General features: G+C 37.6%; 1 protein-coding gene across 4 annotated transcripts in view; it reads right to left on the minus strand.

Annotated features, from left to right (window-relative positions):
* Positions 1 to 17557, minus strand: part of FERMT2 (FERM domain containing kindlin 2) — a 93140-nt gene that overhangs the window by 25047 nt on the left and 50536 nt on the right. For all 4 annotated transcript variants that reach the window (XM_046009405.1, XM_046009407.1, XM_046009406.1 and 1 more), the window contains exon 4: positions 1041 to 1175. In XM_046009405.1, coding sequence (XP_045865361.1) covers positions 1041 to 1175 — 135 coding nt within the window. The remainder of the gene's footprint in view (positions 1 to 1040; positions 1176 to 17557) is intronic.

Raw genomic sequence — 17557 nt, forward strand, 5'->3', positions numbered from 1 at the left:
GTTATGAGCCGTTAGATGTTCCTAACCTTACTGTGCCATTTCTTCAACCTTAAAATGGGTATAATAACATAATCTGCAATAGGCTGTAGTAAGAATTAATTGATTTCCACAAGTAAAATATGCTAAAGTGAATTTCCATGAGTATAATGTGTAAAATGGGTATACAGTATTCCATTATCATCATTACCCCAGAATGTAAAAAAACCAAGAACAAACTGAATTAGTTAAATTAGTTTACTTACTGACTGAGGAACCTACTTCCTAAGAAATGGATTTATAAATGTGTGGCTGAGACACATGGGAAACTGTAATGTCCAGTCCCTGTGTATGCCCAGGACAAAATAACCATGTCATTTAATTTGTCATCTAGCTACCCAAAAGACACTGCCTATGCTCCTGCTGGATGCCACATGCTAAGTCAGATTCTGGTTAACAAAAATGTGAGAGACAGTTTGATCACGCCGGGACCTCACAATTTATTAGGTAAGAACATGCAATATAATGTAACGCAGAAAAATCTGGTAACTTAAGATAGAAGGATACCTAATGCAGGTTGGGGAGGTAATGGAAGGAAATGTGAGGAAGCTTCTTCAAGGGGCAAAACCATAAAGGAAAAAGGTAAAAACGGACCAGTATATGCAAAGCACAGAGATTTTAAGTAACCGACAGAAGTAATCATGTCTTAACTAAGTAATTGTGGTTTTCACAGAATACAGAAAAAAGGAACTAAATACTAAGAAAACTGTCCAATTTTTGCAATGCAAAAAACTGAGCCCAGTGAAGGTACTGATTGCCCCTTTCTGATTCTTCCTGAACAGAGAACCAGCCTTCCTTTTTTATTGATGCAGCTATTAACAACTGACACAATGCTTTGCACAGGACAGACCTTAGTGGTGATTTCATGATGACTGAGGAGAAAAAGTGCTGAAAGAGTTTTTTAAAGTTGATCACTCTCTGGACCTATGTATACCATTTGTCAAAAAACCACAAACATACAGACACATCCACGATTAGCACATTATGCCTCTGCAAAGTCTTACCTGATCCAGGAGTGATGAGAGGCCCCTCTAATTCAAGTGCCTCATCTTCAGACTGGTCATCTAGCTTTTTCTTTTTTTTCTTAGTTGGATCTCTGGGTTTTTTCAAGAGAGAAAGTTCTTCAGGGTGTCTGATATCTGTTAAAATAAGAAGAAAGATTATTTTAGTAGCATAATGGAAAATTTAAGCACTTTACATCTGGAAAATTCATCTATTAATCCATTCCAATGTAAGAATTCATAGTTTCCTTCTATGTATGTATGTGTTTGTTTTCCCAGACGTTAATGTCATGCAAAAGACTGGAGTATGGCACTTGTACAAATAATCTCCCGAAGTATTCAATACCATCTAATGAATGTAGTAGCCTTGAAGTAGAGAGAGAACAATCTGCTAGGGTACAGAGAGAAAATATTAGAACTTATTTATATATTTACTTGTTTAACTAAACCCATAAAAAAGTTAAGATTTATATCTTAGCCATAGCAACCAGGCAAGAAAAAGAAATAAAAATATACCAATTGGAAAGGAAGAAGTAAAACTGTCACTATTTGCAGATGACATGATACGATATATAGAAACCTTATCTACTCCCATCAAAAACCACTGGAACTAATCAACCAGTAAAATTCAGTGAAGCTGCAAGGTAAAACAAATCACTATACAAAAACCTGTTGTGTTCCTTTTGGGGCACGTGGGTGGCTCAGTCAGCTAAGCATCTGCCTTCGGCTCAGGTCATGATCCCTATCCCCCACTCATGTTCTCTCTCGCTCTCAAAAAAAAAAAAAAAAAACCCCACCTGTTATATTTTTATACATAATAAACTATGCAAAACAGAAGTTGAGAAAACCAATCCCATTTACAACTACATCAAAAAAGGAAAATACTCAGGAATACATTTTTTTAAACTTTTTAATTTAAGATTTTTAAAATTTGTTTGACAGAGAGAGACAGCCAAAGAGGGAACACAAGCAGGGGGAGTGGGAAAGGGAGAAGCAGGCTCTCCACCGAGCAGGGAGCCTGATGCGGGGTTGGATCCCAGTACCCCAGAATCATGACCTGAGCCAAAGGTAGATGCTTAACGACTGAGCCACCCAGTGGCCCCTGGTTTTTTTGAACTGTTTTAAGAAGACTTATTTATTTATGAGAGAGAGAGAGAGAGAGCGCGAGCGCGCGCACATGCATGTGTGGGAACATGAGCATGGGGAAGGGCAGAGTGGGAGGAAGGACGACAAGTAGACTCTGTGATGAGCAGAGAGCCCATTGCGGGGCTGGATCTCATGAACCTGAGATCATGACCTAAGCCAAAATCAAGAGTCAGATGTTCTACTGAGCTACCAAGGCACCCTTCTAAGAATAAATTTAACCAAGGAAGTAAAAGATCTGTACTGTACACAGAAAACTATATAGAGTTGATGGGAAAAAAAATAAAGACAGAAATAAATGGAAAGATATTCTGTGTTTCTGGTTTGAAAGAACCAGTATTAATAAAATGACCACATTACTCAAAGCAATCTATAAATTTAATGCAATCCCTATTGAAATTCTAATAATTCCAATGATATTTTTCACAGAACTAGAACAAATAATTCTAAAATTTGTATGGAACCAAAGAAGACCCTGACCAGCCAAAACAATCCTGATAAAGAACAAAGCTGAAGGTACACACTGCTTGATTTTAAACTATACTACAAAGCTGTAGTAATCAAAACTGTACAGTATTTGCATAAAAACACATATAAATCAATGGAAGAGAATAAACAGCCTGAGAGTTCACATATACCTCTGTGGTCAATTTATGACAAAGAAGCTAGGAATATACAATGGGAAAAGGATGGTCTCCTCAGTAAATGATGCTGGGAAAACTGGACAGCTGTATTCAAAAGAATGAAACTGGACCATATACAAAAACTGATTCAAAATGCATTAAAGACTTGAATCTAAGACCTGAAAGCATAAAACTCCTAGGAGAAAACATGTGGTAAGCTCTTTGACATCAGTCTTAGAATTTTTTTTTTTTTTGGATCTGACTCCAATGATAAGGGAAACAAAATAAACAAATGAAACCACATCAAACTAAAAAGCTTCTACACAGCAAAGGAAACCAACAGAATCAAAAGGCAACTCACTGAATAGAAGATATGTGCAAATCATATAATCAGTAACAGGTTAATATCCAAAATAAGTAAACAAATCATAGAACTCAGTAACAGGAAAGCAAACAATCCAATTAGAGGATCTGAAGACATTTTTCCAAAGAAGACACACAGATGGCCAACAAACACATGAAGATGGTTCCAAATCACTAATCACTGGGGAAATGCAAATCAAAACCACAATGAAATTATCATCTTACACCTGTCAGAATGATTATTATAAAAAAAAAGTAAGTGTTAGAATATGGAGAAAAGGGAAATACTTGTGATCTCTCTCTCTGTCAAATAAATAAAATAAAATCTTAAAAAAAAAAAAAAAAAAAAAAAAAAAAAAAAAAAAGGGAAATCTTTTTTTAAAGGTTTTACTTAAACCTTTATTTAAAGGTTTAAATAACCCGACAGAGAGAGAGAGAAAGAAAAAGAGAGAGAGCACGCACAATTAGGCAGAGCAGAAGGCAAAGGAAGGAGGAGAAACAGGCTTTCCGCTGAGCAGGGAGCCCGATGAGGGGCTTGATCCCGGAACCCTGGGATCACGACCTGAGCTGAAGGTAGAAGCTTAACAACGGAGCCACCCAGGCAACCCAGAAAAGGGAAATTATGTGCACTGTTTAGCAATGTAAACTGGTGCATCCACTATGGAAAACAGTATGGAGGTCCCTCAAAAACTTAAAACTAGAACTAAGATTATGATCTAGCAGTTCCATTACTGGACATCTATCCAAAGATAACAAAAACACTAATCCAAAAAGGTATATGTTTGTTGAAGCATTATTTATAATAGCCAAGATACGGGAGCAACCTCAGTGTGCACTGATAGATGAATGGATAAAGAAGATATAGTGTGTATACACACACACACACGAATATTATTCAGCCACAAAAAAAGAATGAATTCTTGCCATCTGCAGCAGCATGGATGGACCCAGAGAATATTATGCTAAGTGAAATGAGTTAGAGAAAGACAAGTACCACAATTTTATTTGTGGAATGTTTAAAAAAAAAACAAAAACATAAGGCATAGATACAGAGAACAAACTGGCGCTCGCTAGCAGAGAAGGGAGTTGTAAGGAGGCAAGTGCAATGGTTAGAAGAGGGATCAAGAAGTACAAGTTCTACACGTCTAGGTGGCTCAGTCAGTTAAGCATCTGCCTTTGGCTCAGGTCATGATTCCAGGGACCTGGGATGGAGTTCCACACAGGGCTTCCTTGTTTTTCCCTCTGCCTGTGGCTCCCCCTATTTGTGTGCATGCACACACTCTGTGTCTGACAAAAACCTTACAAAATATTTTTTTTTAAAGTAAAGTTCCCAGTTATAAAATAGATAAGCCACAGGGATGTGATATGCAGCATGGGGAGTAGAGTCAATAATACTGTATTAATTCTGTATGGTGACAGACAGTAAGCAGAATGAATATGGTGGTCATTTTGCAATGTATATTAAGTATTGATTTACTATGTTGTACACTTGATACTATTATTATATGTCAATTATACCTCAATTTTTTTAAAAAAGCTTTAGATTACTGGGTATCCCTCACTCATCCTGTATGTCGTAAGTTACACGTGATACATGAAGTAAATATAAGTACTTTCATAACATTATCAAATCTCCAAGTTTTAATTGATTCAATCTTTTTTTTTAAAGATTTATTTATTTATTTATTTGAAAGAGAGAGAGAGATCACAAGTAAGCAGAGAGGCAGGCAGAGAGAGAGGAGGAAGCAGGCTCCCCGCTGAGCAGAGAGCCTGATGTGGGGCTCGATCCCAGGACCCTGAGATCATGACCTGAGCCGAAGGCAGAGGCTTAACCCACTGAGTCACCCAGTGCCCCTCTTCTGTCTTATATAAAATGACAAGTTTCTGTGTTTATCTTAATCATTTACATATGAAGAACCTGGTAAGAGGCAAAAATGTTAAGTAAAAGTAACAAGAAGAATTAACAATAACCAAAAAAAAAAAAAAGAATTAACAATGACCTATATGAATAGCTATATAACATATTTTATATTACATACTATGTCCATGAATTGCTGGAATTGTTAAGAAGTCAGTTTTCCCTAAATTGAGCTAAAGATTCAATAGAATCCAAGTTAAAATTCCAACTTGCTCTTTTATACAAGATGACAAGCTGTAAAATTCATGTGGAATGAAAACAAACCTAGAATAGTACAAGCAATTTTTTAAAAGACGACTGAAGTTGGAGGACTTAGACTACTTGACATCACATACATAGCTATAGCAATCGAGACAGTGCAATTAGGGGCACCTGAGTGGCTCAGGTCATGATCTCAGGGTCCTGGGATGGAGCCCCACGTCGGGCTCTCTGCTTAGCAGGGAGCCCAGTCCCCTCTCTCTTCTGTCTGCCTCTCTGCCTACTTGTGATCTCTGTCAAATAAATAAATAAAATTTTAAGAAAAAAGTGCTATCACTAGCTAAATGATAAGACATATATATATGAAGAGGAGACCCAAATATAGGTGATCAATTATTCTGGACAAAAGTGCCATGGCAATTCAAGAGGAAAGGAAAATCTTACCAATAAACAGTGCTAAATGAGAGATTCATAGATTTTTTAAAAACACATTAGCCCTTATGTAACATAATATACAAAAATTAATTCTAAATGGATCATAGACCTAAAAGAAAATATAAGTAGACAGAGATTTTTTACATAAAACACACTCCACAAAAAACTATCCTTTATTAAAAAATTAACGGGGGCACCTGGCTTAGTTGGTTAAGCATCAGGGAAGTGCAAGTTAAAACTATGAGAAAGTATTATGTACCCATCAGAGTAGCCAACATTAGTAAGACTGATAATAGCTCATGTTGGTGAGGATGTGGAGGAGGAAATGGAACTCTCATACCCAGCCAGTGGAAATGGGAAATAAGACAATTTTTGAAAACTTTGGCAGTTTCTTATAAAGTTAAACATACAACTTCACCATTCTACTTCTACTTAATTTACTCAAGAAAATGAACAGCACATAAGTAAACAGCTTTACTCACAGAAGCCAAAACTAGAAATAACCCAAATTGATAAACCAAATGTGGTATTTTCATATCAGTGGAATACTAATCACGATGGAACACAAGTCATCAGTAAAAAGAAACAACTGATACATACAATAACATGAATGTATCGCAAAATCATTACATTAAGTGGAAGACACCAATTAGAAAAGCATAAAAAAATAAATAAAAAAGAAAAAAGCGTATACACTATATAATTCTGTTCAAAAATTCGAGAAAATGACAAATCTGTAGTGACAGAGCAAATAAATGGTTGTCTGACTAAAGTTTGTGGGCTAATAGAAATATTCTCTATCCTGTGGTACAGAGTCACAGATGTAAACAACTGTGAAAACTCATCACATTGTACACTTTAAAAGGGTACAGTTTATTATACACCAATTATACCAAAATTAGGTTGATTTAAAAATAGCGTAGGGGCATCTGGGTGGCCCAGTGGGTTAATAAGCCTCTGCCTTCCGCTTGGGTCATGGTCTCAGGATCCTGGGATCAAGCCCCGCATCGGGCTCTCTGCTCAGTAGAGAGCCTGCTTCTCTCTCTCCTTCTGCCTGCTTTGCCTACTTGTGATCCCTCTCTCTTTCTCTCCCTGTGTCAAATAAATAAATAAATATTTTTTAAAAATACTTTAAAAATTAGTGTAGAGAGAAGGAGAGCCAAGAAAAACAAAAAATGAAAAATATAGCCAGAAAGGAGGACTAGGTCTGTATTTTTATTCGGCAGCACTACCCTGTCAGGGTTTAAGTAGAATAGACCACAAAATGCAAACCACCACATAATCTGTAATGCTATAGATTGCTACAAATCACTGGATCAGATGGAGTTTTACAAGGGGCAGTTTGTGTCTTCAGAAGCTCACAGTTTCCCCTAGATTCAATCTAGTATTAAAAACGCAGGAAGCTTTTTGTTTGTAGGGGACCTGAGAGCAGGACGAGCAGACTGCTGTAGAGCTGCTGAGACCCGTTCTGAGGCTGAAACACACAGCCAAACCAGCTGCATTCAGATCATACAGCTCCACTACTTAGTAACTGGGAGTCTGGACAAGCTACTCTGCATGCCTGCGTCTGAGTTTTCTCATCCGTAAAATAAGAATAATAGTACCTCAGGAGGTTGTTGTGAAAATTAAATGATTAATATCGGTACCGTTTCCTAAACAAGGCCTGGCACATAATAAGTACTTCATTAAGTACTAGGTATTAATGTTTTCCTCTAATTAAAAAAATATGTGCTTATGGTAGAAATTTGGAAATTACGAAAGTATAAATAGTTAAGTCATTTAAAACCCATTCTTGAAAAATGGAATACAGCTATGTAAATAAGGGATTATGTTAACAGATGTACAAATAGATGTACTGTGGGGGCACCTAAGTGGCTCAGTGGCTCACTGGGTTAAGCCTCTGCCTTTGGCTCAGGTCATGGTCTCAGAGTCCTGGGATTGAGCCCTGCATTGGGCTCTCTGCTCAGTAGGGAGCCGGCTTCCCCCTCTACCTCTGCCTGCCTCTCTGCCTACTTGTATTCTCTGTCTGTCAAATAAATAACTAAAATCTTTAAAAAATAAATAAATAAAGTTCTGTGTAAATTTAGCATAATTTAACCATTCTTCTAATACTGAACCCGTTATAAATAATGATTTTACAAACATCTATCTGTGCACATATTTTTCCACATTTCATTTCTTCAAGAATTCACTGGAGTGGAATTACTAGACCAAAGGTTATAATAATTTTAAGACAAAAGTGGAGCAAGTTGGGCACATGTGTTTTTTAAAGCTTTACTTACTTGAAAAACAGTATGTTTATTTTCTTTTTTTAATTTACATTTATTTACTAGTGATGTACATCTCAAGAGTTTTTAGACATTCATATTTCCTTCACTAATTTTTCTATTAGGTTTCTTCTTCTTTTTTTTTTCTCCTATTAAGTTTCTTCAAGTCAGAGTTAATTTTTATGCAGAGTGCATGGTAGCAATCACTGCAAACCACACTGGAGTTGTTTGTTTTTTTTTTAAATATATCTTAGGGGCGTGTGGGTGGCTCAGTCGGTTAAGCATCTCCCTTGGGTTCAGGTCGTGATCCCAGAGTCCTGGGATGGAAGCCCTGTGCCTGTCTCCCCACTCAGCAGGCAGTCTGCTTCTCCCTCTCCCTCTGCCCTTCCCCCTGCTCATGCTCTTTCTCTTGAATCTCTCTCTTGAATACAATCTTCTTTTAAAAACCTATTTTATGTACACCTCATCCCACGTTTAAAAAATAAGTCCAAAAAACCTTTGAATAACTGTATTTTTTTTTTTTTCTGTTTTTCTGTTGGTTATTTGAATTTTACTATTATGAACACTCTGGTACAAGTCAGGTTTTTGTTTTGTCCTGTATTCTACAGGCTATTTTCTGGGGAATATTTTTCTGAAATGCAAAAATGGAATTACCAGAAAAACTGTCCTGAAGAGACATGTTAACCGAGGACAGCTGATATAACTGCTCTTTAATTATCAATAAATTTTTAAGTACTAAGCAGCAGAAATCGTGTTAAAAATAAATCCTTGCTCCTTAAATTGTCACTTTCTTAAAAAGCTTACAAGAATGTCTGATTTTTTTTAAAAAATCTTTAAAAAAGATTTATATATTTATCTGAGAGAGAGAGAAAATGAGCAGGGGGGAGGGGTGGGGCAGAGGGAGACCAGGAGAAAATCCTAGGTAGACTCCATGATAAGCACAGAGCCCAACGTAGGGCTCAATCCCAGAACCCTGAGATCATGACCTGAGCCAAAATCAAGAGCTGGACACTTAACCAGCTGAGATACCCAGGCACCCCTTGATTTCTTTTTAAAGTTGAAGTTAATCAACTTATCCTTAAATGTAATTTTTGAAGTTTAATTCATTAGAATTAACTGCTTTATGTAGATTAACAAAGTATATTTTTTGACCCATATTTAATTAGTAAAACTGAACCATTATTTCCCAGTGTACTTTTTTTTTTTTAAAGATTTTATTTATTTATTTGACAGAGAGAGAGATCACAAGTAGGCAGAGAGGCAGGCAGAGAGAGGGGGAAGCAGGCTCCCTGCTGAACAGAGAGCCCAATGCGGGATCGATCCCAGGACCCTGAGATCATGACCTGAGCCAAAAGCAGAGGCTTAACCACTCAGCTACCCAGGCACCCCTTTCCCAGTATAAACAAATAAACAAGATTTAACATTCTAAAAGACCTAATCACTTATGAGTTAACTTTCAATGCTCAGTATACCCTCGCCTTTAAATGCCATTACTGCCAGGTTGGGAGATCCAAAAGGCATTACACAATCCGAAGCTTCTGAATAATCACTACTTCAGTATCAAGTGTCGGGTAGGGTGGTGGTAGTAGTCTATCTCTCCTCTGTTCAAACTGTATCACGTACTGGTACAGGGCAAAAAATCTAAAGACGTATAAAAGGATATAATGAATCACTCCTGAGATACAGCACATGCTTCTATCACAGTTCATCATAGGCAGGTTTAGTGGGAGAGGGGAAAGAAAGCATGTTTAATTTGAAAATCCATCCCAAATGTTTCTGGCATGTCCCTTCTGCTTGAGAATCACTATACTACATGATTCATCCTTTTGAGATTTTTGTTCCTCGGTCATTTCCTGCCCAGCTCACAAACCAGCTACTAATGTTATTAGAAGACTGAATATTGCTAAGTGTAACTAGCTTTTGGGTCAGTCATAAGCATATAAAAATGTTCTTAACCATATGTGTCCAGGAGAATTGCTTATGAAGTTAAAAATACTACTAAATGACCCAGCAATTGCACTACTGGGTATTTACCCTAAAGATACAAACATAGTGATCCGAAGGGGCACATGCACCCAAATGTTTATAGCAGCAATGTCTACAATAGCCAAACTATGGAAAGAACCTAGATATCCATCAACAGATGAATGGATAAGGAAGATGTGGTATATATATACAATGGAATACTATGCAGCCATCAAAAGAAATGAAATCTTGCCATTTGTGACGACGTGGATGGAACTAGAGGGTATCATGCTTAGTGAAATAAGTCAATCGGAGAAAGACAACTATCATATGATCTCCCTGATATGCGGACGTGGAGATGTAACATGGGGGGTTAGGGGGATAGGAGAAGAATAAATGAAAGAAGATGGGATTGGGAGGGAGACAAACCATAAGTGACTCTTAATTTCACAAAACAAACTGAGGGTTGCTGGGCGGGGGGTTGTGAGAGGGGGAGGGGGGTTATGGACATTGGGGAGGGTATGTGCTATGGTGAATGCTGTGAAGTGTGTAAACCTGGCAATTCACAGACCTGTACCCCTGGGGATTAAAAATACATTATATGTTTATAAAAAAAATAAATAATTTAAAAAAATACTACTAAAAATATATGCCTCAGTCATACCCCCATAAACTCTAATTGACTCAGGGCTTCCAGCAGCTTGTTTTTATAAAAGCTCTAGTGATGGGTGTTAACTAGATTTTACTGTGGTGATCATTTCATAATGTATACATATATAAAATCATTATTTTATATACCTGAAACTAATATGTCAATTATATCTCAAAAAAAAAAAAAAAAAAAGCTTCATAGGTAATTCTGATACCAACTTTTTCTTGACAACTAGTAGCTTAAGGAAAGGGTAAGGGAGGTGGGGGGAGGGGAAGAATGACATCTTTTTTCTTAAATGATAGGCAGTTCTACATTGGAACAGGGTAGCCACTGACTATACATGAAGCCCATGAATAAGTTTTCATTTTATTATAACCAAAAAGTAAAGTAAACCTACACCTCCTCATAAGACACTAATTATTTCATTCATACAGGAATTTAGGACTGATTTACTTACTGTGTTTTGTATTAAGAAAGAATTAAATGGTGAATTTAGAAATCTGAATCACATATAAAAGTGGGCCTGGTGAAGAGCAAAAGTAATTAAAATTTATACTTAACTAAAATACACCTGGACAACTATTTTTAAACGGATTTACCAAAATGCAGTGCTGCCTTTCATTCATACTAAATTTTATAACTCAATAAATATAAAGTAACATTTAGAAGTCACTCCACAAAGTCATGACCTAGGACCTCTTTATAACACTTAGCAATGAAGTGTAATGTTCAAAATCAGTGTTTTATCAAGTAGAAGACAAATCTGGTGAAAGATGGACTACATAAATGCTAAATAATATGTATCAGAAACTATGGGGGTGAGGAAGTGGGGAACTGAGGAGCAGAAAAGGGTTTTCAGGTAAGATAATCAGATTTTAGTTTAAAAATAAATTCTGGGGGCGCCTGGGTGGCGCCGTAGTTTTAAAGCCTCTGCCTTCAGCCCTGGTCATGATCCCAGGGTCCTGGGATCGAGCCCCACATCAGGCTCTCTGCTCAGCATCTCTTTCTCTGCCTACTTGTCATCTCTGTCAAATAAATAAATAAATAATATTTAAAAATGAATGAATGAATAAATAAATAAATAAATTCTGTCTAGGTGCGCCTGGGTGGCTCAGTGGGTTATAAGCCTCTGTCTTCAGCTCAGGTCATGACCTCAGGGTCCTAGGATGGAGCCCCACATTGGGCTCTCTGCTCTGCAGGGAGCCTGCTTCTCCCACCCCCTCTGCCTACTTGTGATCTGTCAAATAAATAAAATATTTTTAAAAATAAATAAATTCTGTCTAGAGAATTTCTTATTAAACATGTACACTGAACTTGTGCATTTATTTTCAATCCTCTCCAAAATGATACTAAATAAAGAAAAGAAAAAAGAATAGGAGAAAATATCACATTAAAAAAGGCAGAAAAATTTTGGGAGACAGAAGCCCAATTGGGAGAGTAGTAAATGACTTAACAAAAGGGAGAAAAATAAAATCAAGGTGTTTGCAAAAGGAAATACCAATGGGAAACACACTGACTCATAGTGCCAAACATCAAGCATGACCAAGCACTGAAAATTGACAAAACAAAACAAAACCGAATCCTGTCCCATACTGGATTAAATCCATCCCTTAGATGCATGCCCTTTAGGATCTCTTAGAGAAGAATTTACACAGGCCTAGGGAACAATCTTTTAGATATAGACATTTGATAAAGCTCACTTAATGTCTAAATACCCCAGAGAGGGGTGACAAGCTAACCTCATTTAATGTAGGACTTCCTATTGGTATTTGTAATGCCCCATTATTAAATATATGAATGGACAGTCAGTGATTGAAAGACATTTGAGAAAGGACTCTGTGGTAGGGCTACAGTTCCAGAGGTAACACCTTAAAATTTCTGTCCCTGATTATGCAATTATACACTAATCTAGGGACTGCTGTGAAGAGACTTTGCAAATGGAATTAAGGCTATTAATGATCTGATTTAAGGGAGATCACCCCTGATTCTCTCCATGGGTCCAACGTAATCATATGAGGCCTGCCAAACAGAAGACAGGAGAGGTCAGTATCGGAAAGATGAGACAGAAGGAGAGGTTAGACAGATATGAAGAGCAGGAAGGACTGGACTTGCTACAGCTGTTTTTGAAGATGGAGGAAGGAATTTGGGAGGCCTCTAGAAGCTAAGAATGACCCCTGGTAGACAAGCTAGGAGAAAGCCTGGTCCTATAGCCACTTGTAACCACATTCTACCATGAAGAATTCTTTCTCAAAGCCTTCAGGAGGAATACAGCCTTGCTGACACTTTACTTTCAGCTTTATAAGAGTAACTAGAACACCCATCTGAGCCACACTGTGCCCAGACTTTTAAACTACATGAACAGTGACATAACAAATTTGTGTTGTTTTAAGCTGCTAAATTTATGGTAAAATTTGCTATGGCACCAATGGAATGAACGCACAGAGTTTCTACCATGAAAAAGAAAAACAGGGGCGCCTGGGTGGCTCAGCGGGTTAAAGCCTCTGCCTTCAGCTCAGGTCATGATCCCAGGGTCCTGGGATCGAGCCCCGCATCGGGCTCTCTGCTTGGCTGGGAGCCTGCTTCCTCCTCTCTCTCTCTCTGCCTGCCTCTCTGCCTACTTGTAATCTCTATCTGTCAAATAAATAAATCTTTAAAAAAAAAAAAAGAAAAAGAAAAACAACGTGGGGAAGCAGCCATACTGCAAGAAACAGAAGAACAAAACAAAACCTTCTTAAATACAATTCTCAGAAAGTAAGATGATAACATCTATGACAGATGAATAGGATGTTATAAAGAATAACTAGAAATTAACAAATAGATCGTTGGACATACGGTGGAAACAGTTCTAAGGAATGCCTGGCTCAGTTGGTAGAGCACATGACTCTTGATCTTGGGGTTGTAAGTTCAAGACCCACACAGGGTGTGGAGATTACTTAGAAACATTTTTTTTTTAAATCTTAAAAAACAAAACAAAACAAAACAGGGGCACCTGGGTGGCTCAGTGGGTTAAAGCCTCTCCCTTTGGCTCAGGTCATGATCCCAGGGTCCTGGGATGGTGCCCCGCATCAGGCTCTCTGCTCAGCAGGGAGCCTGCTTCCCCTCCTCTCTCTCTCTGCCTGCTTGTGATCTCTCTGTCAAATAAATAAATAAAATAAAAAATCTTAAAAAAAAAAATCAATGGCAAAAAATTAAACAAACAAAACAAAAACAGTCCTTGGGGCACCTGGGTGGCTCAGTTGTTGGGCGTCTGCCTTCAACTCAGGTCATGATTCTAGTGTCCTAGGATCAAGCCCCATGTTATTGTATCATCAGGCTCCCTGCTGATCAGGGAGCTTCTCCTTGCTTCCCCCTCACCAGTTCTCCCCTACTTGTGTTCCCTCTCTGTCTTTCTCTGTCAAATAAATAAAATCTTAAAAAAAAAAAGTTCTAAGAGGGAAATATACAGTATTATATAGGCCTACATCAAGGAACAAAAAAGGTCAAATGAACAAGCTAATCTTATACATAAAGGAACTAGAAAAAGAAGGAAGCCCAAGGTAAATACAAAGAGGAAAATAATAAAAATTAGAGCAGAAATAACTGACACAGAGACTAAAAAAAAAAAACCAGAACAAAAATAACTGAAGAGGTGGTTCTATGAAAAGAGAAACAAAATTGATAAACACTTAGAAAGACTCATCATAAAAAAAGAAAAAGGACCCAAATAAAGGAAATCAGAAACGAAAGAGAAGTAAAAACTGACTCCACAGAAATAAAGGATTCAAGAGAATACTATGAAAAATGATATGCCAACAAACTGAACAACCTAGATTATCTTCTAAAACGGAATCAGGAAGAAATAGAAAATCTGAGCAAACTACTCATAACTAAATAGGTAATCAAAAACTTACCAAAGTCCAGGACCAGATGGATTCAAGTGAATTCTATATTTAGAGTTAACACCTATTCTCCTCCAAGTATTCCAAAAAACAGAAGAGAAAGGAAAGGTTCCAAACATGTATCATGAGACCAGCATTATCCAGCTACCAAAACCAGAAAAAGATAAAACAAAAAGAAGAAAACTACAAGCTAACATCCCTGATGAATGGATGCAAAAATCCTGAAGAAAATCTTAGCAAATCACTTTCAACAATACATTAAAAAGATCATTCACCACAATCAAGTGGGATTTATTCTGGGGATGCAAGGATGGTTCAACATTCACAAATCAACAGGATATACCTTATCAACAAATGAAGGATAAAAGTTACATAATCATTTCAATTGATGCAGAAAAAGCATTTGATAAAATTCAACATCCATTACTGGTAAGATTCTCAAAAAAGTGGGTTTAGACAGAACATACCCCAACATAATAAAGGCCAACTATGAAAAACCCATAACTAACAGTATACTCAGTGGTAAAAAACTGAGAGCTTTGCTTCTAAGATCAGAAACAAGATACCACTTTTATTCAATATAGTACTGCAAGTACTAGAAACAGCAATCACAAATAAGAGGCATCCATATTGGTAAAGAAAAAGTTAAACTGTCACTATTTGCAGGTGACATGATACTATACATAAAAAATCCTAATGACTTTGCTAAATAACTACTAGAAGCAGATAGTAAAATTAAAGGATATAAAATACCCAGAATCCGTAGCATTTCTATATACTAGTAACAAAGTAGCAGAAAGAGAAACAATGGACAGGTATTAAGAAAACTCTGCTTATAACTGCACCAAAAAGAACAAAATACTTAGGAATAAAATTATGAGGAAAAAGACCTGTACTATAAAACAGATGAAAGAAACCGAAGACACAAACAATGGAAAGATATTCCATGCTCATGGATTAGAATTCATACTGCTAAAATGCCCACACTACCCAAAGCAATCTACAGATTCAATGCAATCTCTATCAAAATACCAACATCATTTCCACAAAAATGGGACAAATAATACTAAAATTTTTATGTAACTACAAAAGACCCTGAATAGCCGAAGCGATCTTTTTTTTTTTTTTTAAAGATTTTATTTATTTATTTGACAGGCAGAGATCACAAGTAGGCAGAGAGGCAGGCAGAGAGGCAAGCAGAGAGAGAGAGGAGGAAGCAGGCTGTCCGCAGAGCAGAGAGCCCGATGCGGGACTCGATCCCAGAACCCTGGGATCATGACCTGAGCCGAAGGCAGAGGCTTTAACCCACTGAGCCACCCAGGCGCCCCTAGCCGAAGCAATCTTGAGAAAGGAAAACAAAGCTAAAGGAATCACAATTCCTGAGTTCAAAATATACTATTATAAAGCTCTAGTAATCAAAACATAAAGATAGCATAAAAATGGCATAAAAATAGAGGCATTGGCATAAAAATAGATGCACTGATCAATGGAACAAATAGAGCTCAGAAATAAACCCATGTTTTGTTTTGTTTTGAAAGATTTTATTTATTTATTGGACAGACTGAGATCACAAGTAGGCAGAGAGGCAGGCAGAGAGAGAGGAGGAAGCTGTGGAGCAGAGAGCCCGATGCAGGGCTCGATCCCAGGACCCTGGGATCATGACCTGAGCCAAAGACAGAGGCTTTAACCCACTGAGCCACCCAGGCACCCTAAACCCATGCTTTTACGGTCAATTAATTTTGACAATGGAAGCAAAACAATATAAACAAAAATAAATGTATATGGAAAAGACAGTCCCTTCAATAAATGGAGCCAGGAAAACTGGACAGCTACATGTAAAAAAAATAATGAAACTGGATTACTTTCTAATACCGTATACAAAAATGAACTCAAAATGGATTAAAGACTTAAACATAAGACCTAAAACCATAAAAACTCTAGAAGAGATCACAGGCATTCTCTAACAGTGACCATAACAACATTTTTCTATGTCTCCTGAGGCAAGGGAGACAAAAGCAAAAATAAACTGAGACTATATCCACTCGGCATCAGGGAAATACAAATCAAAACCACAATGAGATATCACCTCACACCAGTCAGAATGGCTAAAATTAACAAGTCAGGAAATGACAGATGCTGGCGAGGATGTGGAGAAAGGGGAACCCTCCTCCACTGTTGGTGGGAATGCAAGCTGGTGCAACCACTCTGGAAAACAGCATGGAGGTTCCTCAAAATGTTGAAAATAGAACTACCCTATGACCCAGCAATTGCACTACTGGGTATTTACCCTAAAGATACAAACATAGTGATCCGAAGGGGCACGTGTACCCGAATGTTTATAGCAGCAATGTCTACAATAGCCAGACTATGGAAAGAACCTAGATGTCCATCAACAGATGAATGGATAAAGAAGATGTGGTATATATACACAATGGAATACTATGCAGCCATCAAAAGAAATGAAATCATGCCATTTGCGACGACGTGGATGGAACTAGAGGGTATCATGCTTAGTGAAATAAGTCAATCGGAGAAAGACAACTATCATATGATCTCCCTGATATGAGGACATGGAGAAGCAACATGGGGGGGTAGGGGGATAGGAGAAGAGTAAATGAAACAAGATGGGATTGGGAGGGAGACAAACCATAAATGACTCTTAATCTCACAAAACAAACTGGGGGTTGCTGGGGGTAGGTGGGATTGGGAGAGGGGGAGCGGGCTATGGACATTGGGGAGGGGAGGCGAACCATAAGAGACTATGTACTCTGAAAAACAACCTGAGGGTTTTGAAGGGTCAGGGGTGGGAGGTTGGGGCAACCTGAGGGTTTTGAAGGGTCAGGGGTGGGAGGTTGGGGGAACAGGTGGTGGGTAATGGGGAGGGCACGTTTTGCATGGAGCACTGGGTGTTGTGCAAAAAGAATGAATACTGTTACACTGAAAAAATAAATAAAATGAAAAAAAAAAATTAAAATCTTTAAAAAAAAAATAAACTGAGACTATATCAAAATAAAAAGCAATTGCACAGCAAAGAAAACCATCAACAAAACAAAAGGCCACCTACAGAATGGAAGAAGA

The sequence above is a fragment of the Meles meles genome, chromosome 6 (genome assembly GCF_922984935.1).
Source record: "Meles meles chromosome 6, mMelMel3.1 paternal haplotype, whole genome shotgun sequence".
Lineage (NCBI taxonomy): Eukaryota > Metazoa > Chordata > Mammalia > Carnivora > Mustelidae > Meles > Meles meles.